At 43.1% G+C, this 22,638-nt stretch overlaps 2 protein-coding genes across 6 annotated transcripts in view; both read right to left on the bottom strand.

The window, feature by feature from the left end:
• Positions 1 to 1,487: 1,487 nt before the first annotated feature.
• LOC121550195 (rap guanine nucleotide exchange factor 1) overlaps positions 1,488 to 22,638 on the bottom strand; it is a 55,110-nt gene continuing 33,959 nt past the window's right edge. Inside the window, exons 7-26 of one of the 5 annotated variants that reach the window (XM_041862330.2) lie at positions 21,076 to 21,202; positions 20,772 to 20,949; positions 19,221 to 19,781; positions 16,439 to 16,641; positions 14,502 to 14,660; positions 13,291 to 13,431; positions 12,622 to 12,714; positions 8,928 to 9,010; positions 8,617 to 8,722; positions 8,025 to 8,100; positions 7,594 to 7,678; positions 6,434 to 6,526; positions 5,985 to 6,170; positions 5,674 to 5,758; positions 5,491 to 5,585; positions 5,296 to 5,374; positions 5,072 to 5,173; positions 4,807 to 4,904; positions 4,526 to 4,654; positions 1,488 to 2,936 (exon numbers count right to left, since the gene is read on the bottom strand). In XM_041862330.2, the coding sequence (XP_041718264.2) occupies positions 2,786 to 2,936; positions 4,526 to 4,654; positions 4,807 to 4,904; positions 5,072 to 5,173; positions 5,296 to 5,374; positions 5,491 to 5,585; positions 5,674 to 5,758; positions 5,985 to 6,170; positions 6,434 to 6,526; positions 7,594 to 7,678; positions 8,025 to 8,100; positions 8,617 to 8,722; positions 8,928 to 9,010; positions 12,622 to 12,714; positions 13,291 to 13,431; positions 14,502 to 14,660; positions 16,439 to 16,641; positions 19,221 to 19,781; positions 20,772 to 20,949; positions 21,076 to 21,202 (2,830 nt within the window). In that variant the 3' untranslated portion in view covers positions 1,488 to 2,785. Of the gene's footprint in view, positions 2,937 to 4,525; positions 4,655 to 4,806; positions 4,905 to 5,071; positions 5,174 to 5,295; positions 5,375 to 5,490; positions 5,586 to 5,673; positions 5,759 to 5,984; positions 6,171 to 6,433; positions 6,527 to 7,593; positions 7,679 to 8,024; positions 8,101 to 8,616; positions 8,723 to 8,927; positions 9,011 to 12,621; positions 12,715 to 13,290; positions 13,546 to 14,501; positions 14,661 to 16,438; positions 16,642 to 19,220; positions 19,782 to 20,771; positions 20,950 to 21,075; positions 21,203 to 22,638 lie in introns of all 5 variants that reach the window. The other 4 variants (XM_041862327.2, XM_041862329.2, XM_041862331.2 and 1 more) reach the window with 4 other exon arrangements.
• On the bottom strand, positions 21,859 to 22,610 carry LOC121550196 (39S ribosomal protein L35, mitochondrial). The gene has a single exon (XM_041862333.2). It carries the CDS (start codon positions 22,597 to 22,599, stop codon positions 22,072 to 22,074), a length of 528 nt encoding a protein of 175 aa, XP_041718267.1. The 5' UTR covers positions 22,600 to 22,610; the 3' UTR covers positions 21,859 to 22,071.

Consider the following 22,638-nt stretch of genomic DNA (forward strand, 5'->3'; position numbering starts at 1 on the left):
CGGTATCTCTGTGCATTCAAATTGCCATCGATAAAATGCAATTGTGTTCATTATGCCTGCCCATACCATAACCCCACCGCCACCATGGGGCACTCTGTTCATAAGCAAACCGCTCACCCACATGATGCCATGTCTGCCATCTGCCCGGTACATTTGAAACCGGGATGCATCCGTGAAGAGCACACTTCTCCAGCGTGCTAGTGGCCATTGAAGGTGAGCAAACTGCAGTCAGGACAAGACCCTGGTGAGGACGACGAGCACACAGACGAGCATCCCTGAGACGGTTTATGGTTGTGCAAACTCACAGTTTCATCAGCTGTCCGGGTGGCTGGTCTCAGATGATCCCGCAGGTGAAGAAGCCAGATGTGGAGGTCCTGGGCTGGCGTGGTTACACATGGTCTGCGGCTGTGAGTCCGGTTGGACGTACTGCCAAATTCTCTAAAATGACGTTGGAGGCAGCTTATGGTAGAGAAATTAACATTCAATTCTCTGGCAAAAGCTCTGGTGGATATTCCTGCAGTCAGCATGCAAATTGCACGCTCCCTCAAAACTTGAGACATCTGTGGCATTGTGTTGTGAGACAAAACTGCACATTTTAGAGTGGCCTTTTATTGTCCCCAGCACAAGGTACACCTGTGTAATGATCATGCTGTTTAATCAGCTTCTTGATTTGCCACACTTATCAGGTAGATGGATCATCTTGGCAAAGTTGAAATGCTCACTAAAAGGGATGTAAACAAATTTGTGAGAAATACGTTTTTTGTGTCTATGGAACATTTCTGGGATCTTTTATTTAAGCTCATGAAACATGGGACCAACACTTTACATGTTGTGTTTATATTTTTGTTCAGTATAAAAGGCCTTCATTCACCATCCAGAAAAAACAGTAGAGGGATGTCGACCAGGTCCACTTCTGATTGCTGTAATGTTTCTAATGTTCACTGGTATATACAGCTCCCTTGACACATACATCACTTTTTTGTTCATTTGATTTTTAAGTGCAAGTACAGTGGGGTCTGCAATTATTGGATCCCTTGATAAAGATATGCAAAAAAGACTGTATAAATGCCAAACAATTATAAAAAATTGTTTTATACTAATACAATTGCTCAGAGAATTAGATTTTGTTAAAAAAATAAATAAAAGAAGGGTCAAAATGATTGGATCCCGTTTCCAATACTCCAGCACCCTCCCCTTGCGATGGTAACGACACAGCCTTTTTCTAAAATGCTTTATGAGATTGGAGAACATGTTGGGAGGGATCTTAGACCATTCCTCCATACAGAATCTTTCCAGATCCTTGATATCCTTCATCTGCGTTTATGGACTGTCCTCTTCAATTCAAACCACAGGTTTTCAATGAGGTTCATATTTGTAGACAGAGATGGCCATTGCAAAATGTTGATTTTGTGGTCAATTAACAATTTCTTTATGGATTATTATTGTCTTGCTGGAAGATTCACTTGCGGCAAGGTTTCAGCCTCCTGGCAGAGGCAACCAGGCACTTGGTAAAGTTCATGATGCCATTGACCTTAACAAGAAGAAAAATAGCCCCATAACGTTTAAAAATCCACCACCATATCTTACAGTAGGGATGAGGTATTTTCTGCATATGCATTGCTCTTTTGAAGGCCAAACCCAAGGAGCTCTATTTTTGTGTCATATGACCATAGCACCGGCTCCAATCCAAGTGCCAATGTTTAGCAAACTCCAGGCGCTGCTATGGTCAGATGACATGAAACTAGAGCTCCTTGGCCATGCACACCAACGGTGGGTTTGGCCTTCGAAAGAAAAATGCATACGCAGAAAATACTTAATTCCTACTGTAAAATATGGTGGTGGATCCTTGATGTTTTTGGGCTATTTTGCTTCCACTGGTCCTGAGGCCTTGTTAAGGTCAACGGCATCATGAACTTTACCAAGTACCAGGACAATTTATACACAATATATTTATATACAATATAGCTCAGTGTTTGTATTGTTTATTTTATACAGTCTTCTTTGCTCATCTTTATCAAGGAATCCAATAATTCCGGACCCCACTGTATATGAACTTCATGTATCACTTCTCCGCATTTCTGAAGTATAATTATCACATCCTTTTAAAGAAAAACAGAAAAACTGCATTGCATCACTCAGACAGTATCATACATACAACACTTCCTTGAAAAAACATGTTTTTTAATGACACAATTCTGTCTTTTATGTGCACCAGTAATATATTTTTCCACCAGTCTAGAAACAGACCCAGGTGATTTGAGTGTCTTTGTCTCAAAGTTCTGCACCACCCATAGCAGTTCTCTGCCATGTCAGGCGATACAGCATCACAGTTTGTGGCAGCAAAAAAGGGGCTGGTGTCCCGTATAAAAAAGTCTAAACCGAGTGACATTGGGCAGTGTTTCCCATGGCCCACATCAGTATGATAAGGTTTTAGTCAAGACAATGTCGCGGGTTGTGAGAGGACAACCCCTAGCGTATCCTGTAATGCTTGGACCATACCCATAATATGGCATTGGGGGGATGAGGTTGGTGACACAAAGGTGAACATGAGGAATCTTTTTGCGAGCCTTCCAACACTGCACAGTGTCTCTCCCACTGGCTTTACTCACACACGGACTGAGTGCCATCCCAAACAGAGAATCCCAAGTCAGAGAGGTCCTGTAAAAAACAAAAACAAAACCATCCCAGTCTTTTAGCTGCCTTCACAGTTCTACTTGTTTGTAGTCTCTTGTAATTCCATGATTTTAGTAAAATGGCCAAAGGTCCAATACAACGGGACAAGTTCCTATGTCTTCTCTTCGCGTTCTGTTTTGCGCCGCGTAATGTTCCGAGGTTTGATCTTCAGAGACAGCTCCCACAGAGCCTCCTCTGCCAGGTGGTCGCTGAAATCATTGAAGAAGGAGACGATGTCGTCGTTGTGTTTCAGATCATAATGCCTGGGAGAGAGGGAAAACACCATCTAAAACATTGCAAAGGTAGGAAAAGTCCAAGGAAAATATCCTAAAATTCCAATTAATTTTTTTGGGGAGAAAGAAATGTGCGTTGAACATAAAGCTGTATGAGAGCGACGGCCAGATTGGCCACCAGACATGGGCAGAAAATAGTTGTATTTGATAGTTTATTTGAAAATACCAACTTAAGGTAGTCAAATATAGTTCATATAGTTTCAACTAAAAGGCAACTATTTTCTTTGATTTTAAAATAAATACAGGTCTCAGAAAAACAAATAATATTTGAAAGTATTTTGAATACCTCTCAGAAAACCAAATAATATTTGAAGGTATTTGAATATATGCAAGTTATTTGAAAACAACAACTAAAATATTTGATGGCTGCCAAATATTTGATGAACAAAAAACTACAACAGTTGAATTAGCCTAAATATAAGATCATCAAGTTCTAAATGTGTAGTAACTTTGTGATTATTACAATAGCAACATTGTTATTACATAGGACTTTGGAAATTGCTTTATAATTGCATAATAATGGAGTTATTACATACGTGGAATAAGGAACAGTCAATATTCCTGTGTACAGAAGTTACAAAAACTCAGCTCATTGCTATATAATTAAAATGCAATTAACAAAGTATTATGTAACATGCTAATACAATTTTGCTCCAAAAGTAATTACAGTTTTATTACACAGGGACAAGAACAGTTTAATGTTAAGTGTTACTGAGAATGCTAACTGTAACAAAATAGGGCTATTAAGTGTCGAAAGGAAACAAAATATCCCAAAACTGCCTTATTGAATCAACTATAGCCAAGGTAGATGGAAAATCCCTTTAAAGATGGTATAGTGTGTGTTTGAAACAAGAACACTTACCCTCAGATGGACAAAGAGGTTCAAACTTGTTTTTGCTAAGCATCCAACTTGCTGTTTGCAATGTTTGCAAATGGCTTTGAATTACTCTGCAGTATTTTCAGGTATCATAAAATTAATTGCAGCTTTCGACCTTTTCAGTGGCATGTTGAAAAAGTCATGCAGTAGTTGAGCGTCACAACTTATTTATACTTATCTGTACAAAATATCATTGGTTAATTGGTTTGACTTGATTATGTACACATGGGGCAATGGACATTCAGCAGAATGGACATTCAGAAAATGTTAAGATAGAAATGTGTTGTGTAGATCAAGATAGATTGGAGTAGTATAGGAGATTGTGTCCTCTATTAATTATATTTCTATCTTTAACATGCAGTTCCAGATACAGCCCTGCCATTAGTTGAAGGCAGCCAATCCAACAGTTTCAGAAAAGTAGTCACTTCCTGAGATCTGTATTCAAATTGTTTTAAAAAGTAGTTACTTTCTGAGATCTGCATTCAAATAGTTTTGAAAAGTAGTCACTTTCTGAGATCTGTATTCAAATAGTTTTAAAAAGTAGTACTTTTTTGGGGGACGTATTCAAATAGGTGTAGTCACCTCCAAAGTAAATATTTGTTCCCCTGGAAAAATAGTTACTTTCCACAAGGAATATTTAAAAATATAGTTATCCCAGATCTTTTGGCCACTATATACGTACACTTGCTGGAAGCGCCTCATGCTGTCCAGGATATTGAACTGCTGCCAGCGCTTTGAGAAGTTGACCTTCCCATTGATGAGGTCAGGGTTGCCCAGATGGACAAAGGTCAAGTCCTGGAGGATAAGACCCCTGTGTGTCGTGTAAAAAAACAAAAAAAAACAGTCAGTACAATAAAGACAAGAAATACACAGTAAGCAATACATTTTGGAGACCTGCAAATACATTTGTGTCATTTGTGACAACAAAGTGCGTACACCTTGCAACCCAGCAGTTTGACTTACAGATATGGTATACATGGGGGTTCCACGTCTGCCAGTGCCGCTCGGTAGGCCCTGAACGAGGAGGAACTATCTATTAACGTGCAGTATTCCTCTAGGCCCTGTAAACAGAACAGAACAGTGACACCCATCCTTGTTAACCTCAAACACAACACCAAAATGTGTAGATTTCTCATCTTAGAGTAAGTGCTGTGAAGGAAAGATAAACATTAAACTAATGTTTCAGAGCAATCTATGGACATCTATTAGACAACACAGTTCAACTCACCTCTGAGGTTGTTTTCTGCCATTCCAGTCTTCGGATTGGAGCCGAATCCAAGGCAGATAATATTGCCAAATACGAGTTGAAATTATTTAGCTTCCGTAAGTGCTGCAAGACAGTGAAGGGAAACCATCTTAAAATGCACCTGAGAATTTGTTGCTTTTTCAACAAACCCTCCCAATACCACTGTTTGCTCATTCTTAAGTATCCACATTTCAAAACAGGCGTACCTTCATTATTTTGATGAATTTAAGGAGGAGCTTTTCTCGGTCCTGGGCTTTCTCCTGCAGAATGATTATGGAGCGTACCCTGAGGGAGACACGAAGGAGGAGATGCATCAGTTTGTCAATCACGTTCTCCAGACCTGCCTGCTTCAGCAGTGAAGCACGGTGGTGAGTAAGAGAAGATGTGGGGCGCAGGCTTACCAGTAGGACATGTTGTTAAAGTGCTCTGTGAATTGTGTGAGGTTGGGACTCTTCTCCTCATTTTGCTCCTTAGCCCAAAGCAACACCTCAGGGATCTGTGCAGAGGGAAACAGAGGCACATAAATAAGGACTTTTTAGGGAGGGGGCAGCATATGCAGGAGGAGAAAGACTTGGATGCGCTACCTCAATTTTGTAGAAGAGCTCTGCGTCCAGGAGAGTTAGCTGGTCAGCAATCTCGTGACTGCGGAAATCATGCAGGGTCCCCGGTCTAAAGTCGCACACAGGGGGGAATGAAAAAAGTAAATATGGCCAGAGTTAGAACTAGACACTGTGATACATTGATGTTCAGAAAACAACAAAGAATTCCGTTACTGTTGCGGAGCTGAACATTTCCAAATGCGTTTGCAAATGGTAACATCTCTGAAACAATAGGAAATGTGAGGTTTTAGCCGTCACGGTATTCTCGTTCACTAATTGTGTGTGGGCGGGCCTACCTGGCAGCGACACCTCGCGCGGCCAGTGGTCTGAGGGAGTGGGTGTAGCGCAGCAACTTCCTCTGCTCCACCTTGTCCAGGATGTTCTTGCGGAGCACGCGGGCCAGGCTCAGCTCACCGTTACACACCAGCCTGAACACCAAGTCCATCAGCTGCTTCAGAATATCCTCCGTCATCTCCACCAGACTGACACACACACACACACACACAGTTCCAAAGCCGAGGGGATGAGGGTGGTGAAAGAGAAAAAAGACAGGAAAAAGACGCGAGGAGGCGTTTAATTGAAAATGAATCATGATTAGCTAACCCCTCCCCCCTTTCGCAAAAGGAAATGCAAATAAGAATCGTTTAAGTCTGCACTGACATTGTAGGACATGAAAAATGGTCTTTGCAGAGTGCAGGTTTTTGATAGACATGTTTCTAGTCAAATGACAGCCTAGGGAACTCACCACAGCTCGTCCACCACACGGACCAGAACGAAGAAGGTGTTTTTGCTGACTCTCTTCTTGAAGGTGTCTGGGCTGTGACTAAATCTGGTGTATGTGTGGAGGGGTTAAGCGAAACAAACGGTCTCCAATGTTACAGTATTCAGAGTGTTTACGTCTATCGTAGGGATTTTGCTTCCCATTCCCTATTGTCTCAACCAAGCAGGCTTTGTTGAAGGAATCTCTTTTTGTCCACATTAGTCCAAGGGCAACCCATCAAAAATGTGTTTCTCCGTGACCCAGAAAACGAAACGGCAAAATTTCAACAACATTACATAGATATTGTTATGAATATGAATGCTGTGGTTCAAAACTTGTAAAAGTTGCACATTAATTTGTTATTTTTTATAAAAGTTACGATTTTTTGCATCGAAATCATAGCGGATCTTGGATAATTTCCCTAGAAACGTTTCTGACGTTGCTCTGTTTCACCTCGGTTACTTGTTGCACACTGGCGCACAGAACACAAAACTATTTGTGTGTTCATCCTTGCATAAGGTCAAGCAACATGTTACCTGGTCCTTCACTGATCCAGATGAACCCCGAAACAAGGAAATATGTTTTAAGTGGTTTTCTTAGTTAATATAAGATGTTTTGCCAGCTGTATTTAGCCTACAAGGGCCATCATTGCTTTAGACTGCTAGCCAAACTAAAGACAGCACAACTTTTGCTAGGTAACACAGCTCTCAAAACATTCAAGGTCCTGACAGTTACATAAAGCGTTGTTCTAACATCTGGGAAAAATCCATTTACCACCTTTCAACAGCTTATCACGTATTATTTCTGGATTTCTCCGGTCCAGTACATACGTTGCTTTCTGAAAGCATGGACAACGGAACGTGTGTAACAATTGTAACCAAGGTGTAACATGGCAACCTCATGCTAGGGGAAATTACCCAAAATGCGCTATGACTTTGAAATTGTACCTTTGACTTATAATATTTAATTAATGTGCAACTTTTACAAGTTTTGAACCACACAGTGTTCATATTCATAAAATGATCTACGTAATGATGTTGCAACTTTGCAGTTTAGAGTCCTGGGTTACGGAATGCCTTTTCTGAAAACTTTTTTCGTGGGTGGCCCTTGGACTACATGTGAGATGTGAAGCATGGAAAGGATATCTGTAGTGCAGCTTTTTGATGAGATCCTCGGGGGTTATAAATGTTCTGTACGTTGTCAGGAAAGCCTCACAGTATAAGACAAGATCTGGAAAAGAAGACCCCACAGGAGATTAACTAAATATCCTCTCGTTTGTCCAGAGCTCCATTTGAGGGAAGGAAAGTCTGGGTCTAATACGGAAAAAGCCTTATTATTGACAGTAATATACTCAACTTTGGTAGGTCATCACAAAATCAACGAGAGAAATCATGAGAACATAAAAACATTGGCATATAGAAGCATGACATACAGTCCCGTTGACTCCAGTAAGTATGAGGTATAGAAGTAGGAGGGTGGGGAGAAACACCCCCTACTGAGCAGACACAGACCGCATGTAGTAGTCTCCTCTGGGGGATGTGTGTGTGCGCGCGTGCGCTACGGAGGTCATAAATACCTTTGCGGTCTGTTTCTGTGGCGTGGACTAATAAAATATCCCCCGTTCCGGCTCGGACATCTGGACCGTCGTCGCTCTGGTATCACATGGACAGATGAAAGGTTGTACGGGGAGAGAGGATTAGCCTAAGTGTTGACCTCGTGATGAGTCCCAGTGTAGCCCTACGAGTGACTATCCTGACTAAACCGTACCGACAGTATAGAAAAATATTTTTGGAAAAGCCAGACTTGTTAGCCGTGAGAGGGTTATCTATAAGGAGATATGTGCTACTAAAGCTGGTCTGACCTTGCCATGCCAACTCTAGCTTTTCACTGATAATCACATACTTATCCTACTGTGAGATTGTAATCGCATACACAGTAACAGACAGGGACGTTGCCATTGAGTTACAGAGGCAGGGGGTAGCAGAGGACAGGCTCTCTGTAAGCAGCTTTGGGGTGGAGGCTTATTTAGTATTAGGAGTATCCTTCTTGTAGATTCATATGAAGTACCTCAGAAAGAGGCATCTCCTGTGATTAAACGGCTTGAGCTGAAAGAGCCTCGAGGTAAAATGGACTGACCATCAATAGTAGAAACTAAGAAGCATATTTACCTCTTGCTTCAGTGTTATCCGGGACATGATCTCCATGTGATCGATGAGGGAAAGCTCATCCGTCTCCTCGCTACTCGGCCCTTCTTCTGAGGACTTTTGCCTTCGGCTGAGAGAGAAAAAAATGATTATAACGAAAAGGGGAGGGGTGGAGGTGATTTAAGATACAACATCAAAATCATTATAGGTTCACTTGTTCATTATAGGTTCACTTGTTCAAATTGTCGAATCCTTCCTATTGTCAATCGAGAGTAGGAACAATGGAGAATGATGAACTAACAGAAGGGACAGTCTGTCATGGCATGGGCATTTACCTGTCATTGCACATGTCCTTGTTATTGCACAGTGGGTTATCTGAGGCAGTGTCCTCCAGCGAGTCATCTATGGCGGACGAGTCCTAACGACACACAACGTGGTTAGGACAGGGTCAGGTCTCGCACCAAATCCAGCAGCCTGAGGTCATGTTCATTAGGGCATGCGATGGAAAACTATTTGAAATGTTTTGAAGTGGAAAACTAAAATGTGAGATTCTCATTGGACATTTCAATCCCCGTTTCAGTACATGTTCTTCTGTTCGGTGCCTAATGAACATTACCTGGAGGTCATGTTAAAGGTGAAAATGCTTTCTTAGTTAAGGTAGATGTAATTGTACGTTACGTTGTTTAAGGACATGGGAGGTTGCAACCTAGTATTCAGTGAGTTGTTCAGTCAGGTTTGAGTAAGACAGGTAATGGCAGTTCACACACAATATCATTATCAAATGCTGTATGCATACACACATAACTCCAGCCTTACTTCTCTAGTGCAAGTGTAACAGTAAATATACAGGTAATAGAGTACCTCAGTCATAATACCTGTAAAACCTTGCGGTCAAACAGGGAAATGGTTCGAATCGTTTTTCCATTAGGGGATTTTAGAAACACTTAAAATAAATGTTTTGTGTGGGCTTACCCTGGCTTGACGTTTTGATAACTGTGTAAATCTCTCTAGGAAAAGGTGACTTTTATCAATATATTCGCCTGTATTTACCCAACAAAAATGAAATGCTAAGAGAGATTTACATGGTTATCTAAACGTCACGCCAGGGTAAGCTTACACGAAACACAGCCATTTTTACAAGTTTTTCTTAAATTCCCTATGGGAAAAATGTATGGTGGAAAAAGATTGGAACCATTTCCCTGTTTGACTGCTAAGTTTTATGGGTATTATGACACCACTGTGGGGCTCTATACAGTGCCTTCAGAAAGCATTCACAGCCCTGCACTTTTTACACATTTTGTTGTGTTACAAAGTGGGACTAAAATGGATTTAATTGTATTTGTTTGTCAATGATCTAAACAAAATACTCTGTAATGTCAAAGTGGAAGAAAAATTCTAACATTTGCAATAAATGTATGAAAAATAAAACACTAATATATATCTTTGTTAGATAAGTATTCAACCCTGAGTCAATACATGTTAAAATAACCTTTTGCAGCAATTACAGTTGTGAGTCTTTCTGGGTAAGTCTCTTAAGAGCTTTCCACACCTGGATTTTGCAACATCTGCCCATAATTCTTTTAAAAATTATTCAAGCTCTGTCAAATTGGTTGATCTAGACATAGATTTTCAAGTAGATTTAAGTCAAAACTGTAACTCGGCTACTCAGGAACACTGTCTTCTTGGTAAGCAACTCCAGTGTAGATTTGGCCTTGTGTTTTAGGTTATTGTCCGGCTGAAAGGTGAACTCATCTCCCAGTGTCTGGTGGAAAGCAGACTGAACCAGGTTTTCCTCTAGGATTTTGCCTGTGCTTAGCTCCATTCAGTTTCTTTTTTATCCTGAAAAACTCCCCAGTCCTTAAACAATTACAAGTATACCCACAACATAATGCAGCCACCACTATGCTTGAAAATATGGAGAGTGGTACTCAGTAATGTGTGTATTGGATTTTCCCTAAACATAACCCTTTGTACTCAGGACCAAAAGTTAATTGCTTTGCTACATTTTTTGCAGTATTACTTTAGTGCCTTGTTGCAAACAGGGTGCATGTTTTTGAATATTTGTTATTCTGTACAGGCTTCCTTCTTTTCACTCTGTCAATTAGGTTAATATTGTGGAGTAACTACAATATTGTTGATCCATCCTCAGTTTTCTCCTATCACAGCCATTAAACTCTGTAACCATTAGCCTCATGGTGAAATCCCTGAGCAGTTTCCTTCCTCTCTGGCAACTGAGTTAAGAAGGACTCCTGTATCTTTGTAGTGACTGGGTGTACTGATACACCATCCAAAATGTAATAATAACTTCACCATGATCAAACGGATATTCAATGTCAGTTCGTTCTGCCCTGCTAGTGCTGAGAGCTAGAGCTGCCCCGGTCAACTGTAAGTGATGTTATTGTGTAGTGGAAACGTCTAGGAGCAACAACAGCTCAGCCGCAAAATGGTAGGGCACACAAGCTCACAGAACAGGACCGCTGAAGCGTGTAAATATAGTCTGTCCTCAGTTGCAACACTCACTACCAAGTTCCAAACTGCCTCTGTAAGCAACGTCAGCACAAGAACTGTTAGTCGGGAGCTTCATGAAATGGGTTTCCATGGTCGAGCAGCCGCACACAAGCCTAAGATCACAATGCGCAATGCCAAGTGTCGGCTGGAGTGGTGAAAAGCTCGCCGCCATTGGATTCTGGAGCAGTGGAAACGCGTTCTCTGGAGTGATGAATCACGCTTCACCATCTGGCAGTCCGACGGACAAATATGGGTTTGGCGGATGCCAGGAAAACACTACCTGCTCGAATGCATAGTGCCAACTGTAAAGTTTGGTGGAGGAGGAATATGGTCTGAGACTGTTTTTCATGGTTCGGGATAGGCCCCTTAGTTCCAGTGAAGGGAAATCTTAACGCTACAGCATGCAGTGACATTCCAGACGATTCTGAGCTTCTAACTTTGTGGCAACAGTTTGGGGAAGGCCCTTTCCTGTTTCAGCATGATAATGCCCCTGTGCACAAAGCGAGGTCCACACAGAAATGGTTTGTCGAGATCGGTGTGGAACTTGACTGGCATATTAATGCTCATGGTTTTGGAATGAGATGTTCGACGAGCAAGTGTCCACATACTTCTGGTCATTTTGCGTATTATTTGACTTGTTAAGAAAATGTTTACTCCTGAATTTATTTAGGCTTGCCATAACAAAGGGGTTGACTACTTATTGACTCAAGACATTTCAGATTTTCCTTTTTAATTACTTTGTAAACATTTGGAAAAACATAATGCCACTCTGACATTATGGGCTATTGTGTGTAGACCAGTGACACAAAATCAGAATTTAATCCATTTTAAATTCAGGCTGTAACACAACAAAATGTGGAAAAAGTCAAGGGGTGTGAATACTTTCTGAAGGCACTGTATATACCCATCTCCACCCCAAAAGGAGATGCTCTAAGAGGCCAGAATTTTCTTTTAATGTGGGGAGAACTTTGAGTGAGAATGGCTGAAGAAATAAACTGGGTGATTAGTCGTTTTATTGGATTATATCTTCCCTGATAAAAGGCTTGATGGAAGAAGTTAAATACTGGGACTAAACACAAAACCATTAATACTTCCAGTTGAAATTAGTTACTACGCTCTGGACCTGACCCAATGGTCGGGGACAACCACTGATGTCCTTAACGGCCAAATGTCAAGTATGTGAACGTGATAAAAAAAAAACCTAATTCAGACAATGACAGGAGGTGAATTTGGTGTCCTTTGAGCTAAAACTACACATAGGCCCTTACAGTAGGGCATGGGGACAGTCCAGTGGTAGGAGGGGTTTGGGAAAGGAGAACCCATGGTAATGTACGGGCAGTTAGCGAAGCAGGGCATGCCAAGCGGTCGAAGAGACGGTGAACCCTGAGAAGTCAGGTCGAGTTCAAACGGGGTTAGTTAGTGAGGTCCGTTGTCAGTCACGGTGCACCGTGTCTGTGAACGCACACCGCTCTCTCCGCTCTCTTCTTTTTCTCATGCCGCCTCTCTGCTAAGGCTACTTACTCGGCGGGAGAGCGGCCCGTCTCCGTTGGCTTGGCTGGATGAGTACAGATTGACGTACTCTCCCTCCCCGACTTCCTCATTAGCGCTTTCACTCTACGGAGGAAAAAGGAGGACAGCAAAGAGATTGACAGATGCTAGGGAAAAAGCAAATGTGGTAAAAAAAAAAAAGAAGTATACTGCGAATGTGAAAGCTGCTCGCAGTAAGCTGGACAAAACAAACAAGTAGCTATATAATCTCAAGTGAAACCACTAAGAACCAATTGTTCCAATCACCTCAGCATACATATGCTACAGCCTGTTTTTTACTTAAGGCTTGGCCTATTTTCAAGGATAAGAACATCACGTTCCTGACATTGAAACCATTTTTGTACCCATACCCATCTCCACCCCAAAAGGAGATGCTCTAAGAGGCCAGAATTTTGCTCTTACTCCAGCTCAGTTGGTAGCCAGGGTTGTGGGTTCGATTCCCACGAGGGGCCAGTATGAAAAATGTATGCACTCACTAACTGTAAGTCGCTCTGGATAAGAGCTTCTGCTAAATGACTAAAATGTAAAAATGTAGAAAACACCCTCCCTCCCCACTCCCCGCCCATCGAACGCTTCATAGACAATCCCATTTTCTTCTCGCACAGTGCCAAACGCTTGTCACAACACACAGCTAGGGCTCACCAAAGAGGTTTGACGAGTGTCAGAGAAAGAAGAGTCAGTGGGAAGGCAGACTGCAAGAGAGCCACCAGAGCTGTCCAGTGAGCCGTTGGCCACCAGCACAGGGTCAGGGCTGCCAGTGCCTGGGGCAGCTAGGTCCATGCTCTGCGATTGGTGGACAATGGGAGAGTGGGAAGAGACAGATGAGAGGAGATATGGAATGGAAGACTGGCAGAGAGGCGCAAAGTCCTGAGAATAGGACCGGATAATTGTCTTATGCTGAGTGAGCGAGGGCGAGAAAAGAGGGAAAGAGAAAGAGAGATTAGGTTCAAACCTACTTGAGAGATGTAGAAGGTTAAAGAGTAAAACATTTGGAAAAAAAGAATTGAAGAAAGAAGCATTGTCATTCTTGCCATCAGAGAACAATATGACTGTAGGCTATATTGTGTATATGACTGGTTAGTCAGTGACTAGAATTCCTAATCCAACTCAGTCTCTTCAAAATTACATATTCACAAAATGTGCTTGTTGTAACTCAGATCTGTTGAATATCCCAATATTTAATTGCAACCAAGTCAAAATGGTGCAACAAGGATAAACCATTATTCAGCAAGAACAAGTCCTCATCATTGCTCCAAAATTAAATAATTAGACAGAAAATAATACTGAACATGCATTTGATAGGTTTGTATCATAATAATTATGGATGGGGTTCAAGCACTAGTTTTAAAGGATCGACATCAGTTGATTCAAATAACTGTAATATTCATACTGGTCTGAAACATGCACTCTTTGATTTGTATGCTTTGTACGTGACAAATTTCACAAACACTGGATGAAAAAACCCATGTTAAGTGCATGCTTTCTCTCTGACAGAGATTGTCATTTGGAGTGTGTAAACATTGAGAGGTCTGGCTGAGGGTGGCGAATGAAAGTAGGTTTGTCAGTGTGTGTGTGTTTTTTTGCCCAAGATACTCCCTTATCAGTAACCGAACACATCGTGTACAACGGCTAATAAAATAACTTGTTGGATTGTTGTTATTAGTTCTAAAGCAGAAGCAGAGTCTGTGGTGGAGCAGACCAGGGTTCAACTAGTATTGGTTTATACTAGTTGAACCCTGGTCATAGAAAGAAAAAGTCATAGAAAGAAAAACACTATTTGAAGCCAAGTACTGTAGAGAGTGAGCAGAGATAGAGACAGACAGACAGACACAGGCCCATTGAGTGTCACTCACCATGGGGGTGGTCGAGGAGGCCTGGCGGCTCAGGAAGGAGTTAGAGACGGACATGCTGAGCGCAGACCCCGCCTCCTCCACCACCGCAGCCTGCGACTGCTGGAGGTGGCAGGAGAGAGAGGATGAGGACGAGGAAGAGGGAGACGCTGAATGGGAGGCCTGGAGGGGGGAAGGAGATCGTGGGGGAAGGAAGTAGAGGGAGAGAGGCTCAGAGATAAAGTGCAGTGGGAGATGTTAGTTAACAAAAGAAGACGTAGGTCTACGTAGATAGTTAAGCACACAATAGAAGCAGCAGGAAAGAAGAGGCTTGATGGACTAAAATAATGTTACAGCAGACAAAGTGTTAATAGAATCACAGTAGTCCTAAGCATTCTCTAATATTCTACTGTTACCTCAGTATTATGAATCGCTATGATGGAGAGTGGGCTTCCAGAAAGAAAAAAGGAATGAGATTTGATGAGTGCAATGGAAAATTAAGCAAAAAAAACGGAAGAAATTGGACAGTAAATAAAAAGCAAATTTGAACACAATGTAATTTCAAAAAGGAAAACGTAGAAACGTTCTCTACCTCATACATTACATTTCAGACCCGAGACCACATGTAGCCGACTGCGAGCAACACCACAAGCTTTACCAGAGAAAGCTAGGCCTAAATGAGATTCATCGACCACACAATTTTCACACTCGGCTGGTTATTGGACAGCAATTTAACCACTTTAGCTTGGATTCCATATCCTATATATTGTGTATATAATTGACCAAATAATTACTGTTGCAGTTCAAGCTATGTCTACATACTGTGCAAAGCACGTGACTGGCCTAAATGTACATAACTAGCTACTTTCTCAGCTTTGGACCAGACGTAGGTGGGCTTTCTGCTCAGGTAGAAGTCTATTCATTCCGGCAATCAGAAAGTACACATGACTTATCAACAGCCAGCCCAGAAACACATTTTTGATTACATGAAACCCAAACACCCTTTCCTCTCCATCGCTACATCTATAGCTTCAAACCAATCCTTGTTTTCTTTCCCTGCTCCCGAGATAATTCTGTGATGTGATTAGTCTTAATCCACACCCAATATGTACTCGGATGCAGTAATCCCCAAGACCAAATAACAGGGAAAAAACCTGCAGAAATGTTTCTCACATTTTGATCTGCTTTAGATACAGTACGTAAAAAATATTCGTAATCGTGGATAAACCTTGAGCATGGATTTACTCATTTATATCAGTTTCATTTTTTTTTTTTTTTTAACTGCAGAGCAAATTACTTTTTCCAACCATGAATGTCTGGTACAGAGATTATGGCATTGAATTTAATCTGGGAAGTGAACTAATACAGCCTTGCAGAGGTCTCAAACAATCACAACAATGGCAATAACTATGAAAACAAAGGCAAGCACTGTGGTGGGATGTAAGATGGGACGTCATGGAGGGTGTTGAACTAGTCTGTACAAAAGGCCAATCGTCATATGCCATCGGGGTACATTTTTTTCTGTGACAGAAATTCTAGCAATTTCAATTCTACCATAGCACTGATTGTAATTCTGATGCTGAAAAAGTATTGAAATGGATTTTTATGTATAGAAGTAGAGTTGGGAAATGTGTTACCACTACCAAGGGCTCTGCAGCATTGCTTGTCATTTGGATGTTCAGGACTTCCAATTTACCCTGCTTTTCTTCTTCTATTATATATGGATGGGCTAAAACATTATGAACTCACTCGCCACTCCATCCTACAGACTTGGAACAATATATGATGAGAAAATGAGTTTCTTTAAATGTATATGTATTGGGCTAAAAGGCATAGTAAGCGATGGATGTGCATGTTCAAGGTGTGTGGGTGGGCTGGTGTACTGTATGCTGTGCTACTGGTGGGTGTGAGGCCTCGGTGTGACTTCAGTGTGTGAGGTGATCTGTTGGGCTGTAGCTCACCAGCTGCCTCTGTTTGGGTGGCAGTGCCGGGGGTGGGAGGGGCTCGTGAACAGAGTCGCTGCTGCTATACGAGTCGTTGAAGCCGTAGACTTCCTGGAAGCGCTTGTTGCGTTGCTCGTAGATGCTCTCGCTCTGCGGTGTTTGGTAGAACACTGAGGGCTGGGGCTCCGAGTAGTCCTCCACAAACTGCATGTACTTCAGTACTGTGGGGGCGAGATGCGCACACACACACACAAAAAATAAATAATGACAATGCGCTAGCAGATGATAATGATAGTGTTCTTCTGAGTATCTCAAACCGTATAACATTGTTTAAGTGCCTAGGCGAGCAGTGGTTTTTAATATACATATCTACATGTCAAACGTTGGTTTAAAACTGAGCACTTCTCTCTATCACGTAAATTCTAACATTGGAAAATGAAAGTTGAATGAAGAATGGCATTAGGAGTTCATTAAGTGAATTAAATTCAAAACAGCTCCATTTGAAAACAAGAAAACCGTGTTTTGGGGGAAATGAGGGCTGTCCCGACCCAAAAATAATCGATTGGTCGAAATGTTGAAACTGAGCTTGTCTGATGCTTTAAGCACACTGTTTGATTAAATAATTAAGACACACAAATGACTCAAGAAAGACTCACTGTGTTAAAAAAAAAAAAGACAGCAAGGGCCTGTGTGATTGGCGCACGTTGTCTCGCTCTCTTCCCTACTGCAGCGAAAAGGCACCACAGCACAGGAAGTGTTTATTACGCTGTCCGTGCTGAAGCTGCAACATCATTTCAGCCATTTAGTTTCTTACTTGTTTCTGACTGAAAAGTTCTGTTACCGAAATCCCTAATTTGTTTAGGAAAAACTTTCCCTACGCACTCAACCATTGCTCTCTTTACGTGAAACATGTAAGCATCGCATGCATGTGACCAATAGGGCCTGACCTATAGCCTATCATAATCACATCAATAAATTGGTTATAACAAGCTCCGAACACTAACACGTGACAGCAAAATGGATGCGGAGGACATGAAAAATAAACGGGCGAATGTTTACTGGTTGCTCAGGAGGGAAAGGGGAAGTCAGATCTGTGGAAGACATTTGACTTAGTTGTGGAAACTGGAGATCAAGAAAAAGGAGGGTATAGGAGTTAGAGCTGAGTGCATATTATGTGTGACAAACAGGTGCTGTTAGATTACAATATAATTTTTCTGCCTGTTTGGAACAGTGTAGCTAATTAAATTCTATGTAATACCAGATTGTTATAATGAATATATATATTTTTTAAAGCCTTTATTACAGTATAGCAAAGATTAAAAACAGCTGAATCTGTGAAATTGCTTTATCCAACATTTTGCCATTGCATGAGGCTTGGTGCTCATGGAATCAGTAGACTATTAAACAAACACTCAAACAGGCAACAGAAGCAAGGTCTGTCTTATTTCTGTAGATATATATGGATGATTTATAAAGCCAGGCACATTTAACAGTTTGGCTATTGATTATAGACCTAATTAAGTTGGGGTTTCCTCTCTCCTCAATTTTCTTAGACAATTAGGCAAGGGCTGTTTCCTCGTCTCTGCTGCTACTGCCTCCGCCGCATTGTTCTCAATCCTAATATGTTGGTTAACTTTGCTATTATGCACATAGGGAAAGGCGCACTGAAGATTATGTTTCAGAACCGCGGACAGCGACTGTATCCAACGCGAGAGAAAGACCATTTGTTATAAAATTATATTTGATTTATTAGCGTTGCACCATTATATTTACATAATATAACCATATACAATTTCAGAGTGATGGACTGCGCCATCCGCAATGGATTAGTCCACTGAGACAGGCGCGAATCCGACAGGTTTCTTGTGCACCATGAAAAAAATATAATTAATTGCAACTGCCCAACTAAAGATATCTCAGTCGACCAATAGCCTGTCGACCAAACAATCGACAAGTTGACTAAATGGGTTCCGCCCTAGCATAAACCGTCACCATTTAGTTATGAGAACAGTGGAGGCACAATTGCAGCACAATCATGCTGGTCTTGGCTGTAAGCTCTATATAGTGATGCTCCAAATGGGGAATGTGCTGATTATTACATCATTAAGGCCACCCCTCAACACCTCCGCTGAGAGGGTCATTCAGCACATGCTCATTTTCTGCAAGGCCGGGAGAGTCCACTCCTCTATTCACCAACCCAATCCATCAACAAAGGTATTATTCCATGTGCGCTCACAGGGCTGACATCAGTGTTTCCCTCCAGGCCTGTGTGTGTGAGAACACACTGATGGCAGGACTTTCAGCTGTGGACTCATCCACACACATGCACAGAGCCCGAGGGCCAGCCCGCAGCACTAACATGAAGAGCATAGAACTCCCAACTGCTCTCTCTTCAGCAGCAGCATGTCCCGTCCAACATTGTGATGGTCCAGCTAGCAGCAGACAGAGGGTTTAGAGCAAGGTGGAAAAATCACATCCTTCTGGAACATAAGTATGGCAGACCTGCCAGGGATTACGAGCATGTATCAGACAGACACACCAGGCGAATAAGGTGTCTAGTCTGAAGCCAGCCACACCTTATACTGGGATAAAACTAGGTACCCCAATGTTAAAGAGAGAGAGAAAATATAAGTTATATTTCATTCTGTGGTTTTATCATTCTAGTACAGCAGGAGGCATGCATGTGTTTTTCAGACATAACTAAGCGACCTAGTCCGGTGTATTTGGGGCTAAACCCTGGGTTTCTAAACTCTGGTATCAGCAGAGTTTGTGTAATACTTGCTGTGATTCAGATACTCACTGTGGCGGCTCTTCTTCTCTGGGAGTGGGGGTGGACTCTGGGGGACGTCTGCCGTCTCGCTGGCACTGAACTCAGACACAAACCCATCGGCGGCGTGGCACAGGGTCATGGGCGAGACGCCAGGCGTGAACAGGGGGAAGGGAGGCACAGGCGGCATGTCGTCTTCCATGAGGTTGTCATACTGGGACGGGTGACGCTCGAAGGAGACGCGCCAGGAGGAGCCCGAGTAGGAGCCGTCGGAGAGGCCCGAGCAGGCGCCACTGCGGCGCTTCTTTTCCGGCAGGGCGGGGGGCGGCAGGGCGGGAGTCATGCGGGAGTAGAGGGGGGACATGGAGGAGCCCTGGAGAGACGGCTGGGGGGAGGGGGAGGGGTAAGCAGGGCTGAAGTGGGGTTGGGCCAGTGGTGGGACGGGGCCAGGGCACGGGGAGGGGGAGGAGGACTCGCTGTGGGACTCGGGCAGGGGGCTGAGGCACCCCCCCACCGGCAGGGAAGGCATCTGTTCCAGGCTGGACAGATCCTGGTGGAGGAAGTCGTAGTCCGGGTCGTAGTGGTCTGTGGTGTCTGTGGTGGGGGAGAAGATACAGAGAGGGACAGGTGAGTCACTGGGCAGAGCACTGAAAACAAACCTCACTGTGACTTTGGCATAATGAGCACTTTTCTCTACAAACCCCACTCTGAACAATAAGAACACAACTAAGACATTGGCGAAAACCAATTTAATTGGGGGGAGAATTCGGATTTCACAAAGGCGTTGGTTTTGAGGTTCGAGCACCGTGTGTGAAATTGATCCGTGGCACAATGGAGAAGGCACAACACGGCTCGCTTTTCCTTCGTCTGAGAAAAGTGCCACTGGATGACTTGGTGCAACGTTGGTATCCCCACGACAACTCTCACTGCTTATCCCTGGTCCCACAATGTGACCGCCATGGTTTTACAGCTTAGACTTTTTGAGGCTGCACTTCAATAGCGTCACATGGCTTCCTCTCATCGTCTCCTTCCTCTCATCTGCACAGATGTGAAAGAATTTGGACAGCTAAAAATAGGCAAATTCCTAGTGGGCATCCACCATATTGCTTTCCCCTCTGCTATCCTATATTTCCAGACCAGTGCAGATGAAGGAGAGGAGACGAGGAGAGGAGGCCGCTTAAAGACTATTGAGATGCAGCCTCTGTGTCTTGTCTCTTTGCTCACAGGATTGTGGTCACAGCTCGTAAGCCTCGCTCTGTGCTGCTGGAGGCGGCAGGAACAGGAAGCCCCTGCCGGCATTTGTTGATTCATTACACGCATCAGCAGCAGCTTGTTTCCACTGCGGCTGCCACATTAAGACAACCTGTGGTGACCCGGTTGCGACCGAGGTGCACACACACCTTATCAAAGAGACAGCCCTCTCATGCTGGGCTCATAGTGGCTCCTCTCTAACCATCAATACATTAATCTGTCCACTTTGAAGCCAGTGCTGAAACATGTACTGTACGTTTTATGTGTTTGTGTCGTGTGTGTTTCTTGTTTTCGTGTGTCCGTGTATGGGTTTTGTGTGTGTCAGGCTCTCACCCAGAGTCTCACAGCTGGTGTTGCGTGAACATTGTCCACTGTCCACTGTCCAGGACAGCTGCTCGTCCGACTTGCTCAGCTTGCCCATGCTGTTGCAGGGCGACAGGCGCGGCGACTCCCCTCCGTACGAACGGCTGCCCCCTGAGAAGCGCCGCTGCAACGCGTCCACCTCGTACTCCTGCCGACCAGAGAGCGGGACCAGACCCGTTATTAGCCACGGCGTTCGTCAACACGTTTGTCAGAGCATTTGTTGAAAAGACACAATGGCACAAAAAAAGTAAACAGTGCAACAAAGCTACTGTACCTGTTTGTGGAGGCCGATGCCCATGGGAAGACTGGAGCCACTGGTGGCGTGGCTCATGGGGGCCACCACTGCCACCCGGGTGGGGGAGGGGGCCGACTGGCGCTTCTTTGGAGGGAGAGCTGGAGGACTGGAGGGGGAGGAGAAGGGGGCATAATTTCAATATGAGGCAGTGTGCAATGTTCCCACTGTCCAGTATTCCAAAAGCCAAGCATGCAGCTCTAGTAAACCTTAGTAAAAATTCCCTGTATTAGGTCAGTTAGGATCACCACTTTATTTTAAGAATGTGAAATGTAGAAGAGAGAATGATTTATTTCAGATTTTATTTATTTCATCACATTCCCAGTGGGTCAGAAAATTAAATACACTCAATTAGTATTTGGTAGCATTTCCTTTAAATTGTTTAACTTGGGTCAAACGTTTCGGGTAGCCTTCCACAAGCTTCCCACAATAAGTTGGGTGAATTTTGGCCCATTCCTCCTAACAGAGTTGGTGTTACTTGAGTCAGGTTTGTAGGCCTCCTTGCTCGCACACGCTTTTTCAGTTCTGCCCACAAATTTTCTATAGGATTGAGGTCAGGGCTTTGTGATGGCCACTCCAATACTGACTTTTTTTTTTTGTCATTTAGCAGACGCTCTTATCCAGAGCGACTTACAGTAGGGAATCAAACCCACAACCCTGGTGTTGCAAGCGCCATGCTCTACCAACTGAGCCACATGAGACAATGTGATGCCATAGCTTATGTATTTTTTTTGTATTATATTTAAATTTGTAATACAATTCAAGAAGCATTTGCGATAATTTATTCAACGACTTTGAAAAGACAGTGATATTTCCATTTGATTTATCAATTGCAAATTTGCCCAAATCTGCGTTTCACTCTACGTTGACCAAAATGATGCTGTGAACAATGTTCTTGATCTCATCTGTGTACAATGAAATTTGATTAATCAATTGCAAATTACATACGTCTCAGGGTGGGAAGGCCATTTCAAGCCATTAGACTTTTAGGTTGACACGTTCATGATATTTCTTGTAGGGATCATTGACAAACCAGTTCCTCCTCTTCCAGAATTTAGTGGTCATTTTGTCCAAGAGCTTAATCTGTGTTTTGTTACAAAACACATGCTCCCTTAAACGCTTCTTTCTGGCAGGCAACTTCTTCCACAGTTTTTTCTTGTATCCAGCCTTGCGTCTAATCCAAAGGCCACAGTGCAGCCGCATGAACCTCTTCACCACTGACTTCACAGACTTCCTCTTCCCCTTTTTCAGGCTGATATACGTGAGGTTTCTGATTGGCTGCTGGACCAGGCTGGGAATGAGAGGCGCAACCCGTTGCAGGATGCTCGGTTTGGGTGTCTGGAAGGCTTTGGCGGACAGAGAAGCCCATGTAGGAGTAGTGAGCAGAGACCTCTGGACGGTTTGACGATGGATTATGGTGGAGAACCGACATATCTGCTGCCCCCTGGCAAACAGAGTCAACGGCCTCATCAAGCCAGGGACGTTCCTGGCCATTGTGGCTGCCATGTTTCTTATGATGCCGCTGTGAAGCAGGCAATAATAACT

The sequence above is a fragment of the Coregonus clupeaformis genome, chromosome 18 (assembly GCF_020615455.1).
Source record: "Coregonus clupeaformis isolate EN_2021a chromosome 18, ASM2061545v1, whole genome shotgun sequence".
NCBI classification, from domain to species: domain Eukaryota; kingdom Metazoa; phylum Chordata; class Actinopteri; order Salmoniformes; family Salmonidae; genus Coregonus; species Coregonus clupeaformis.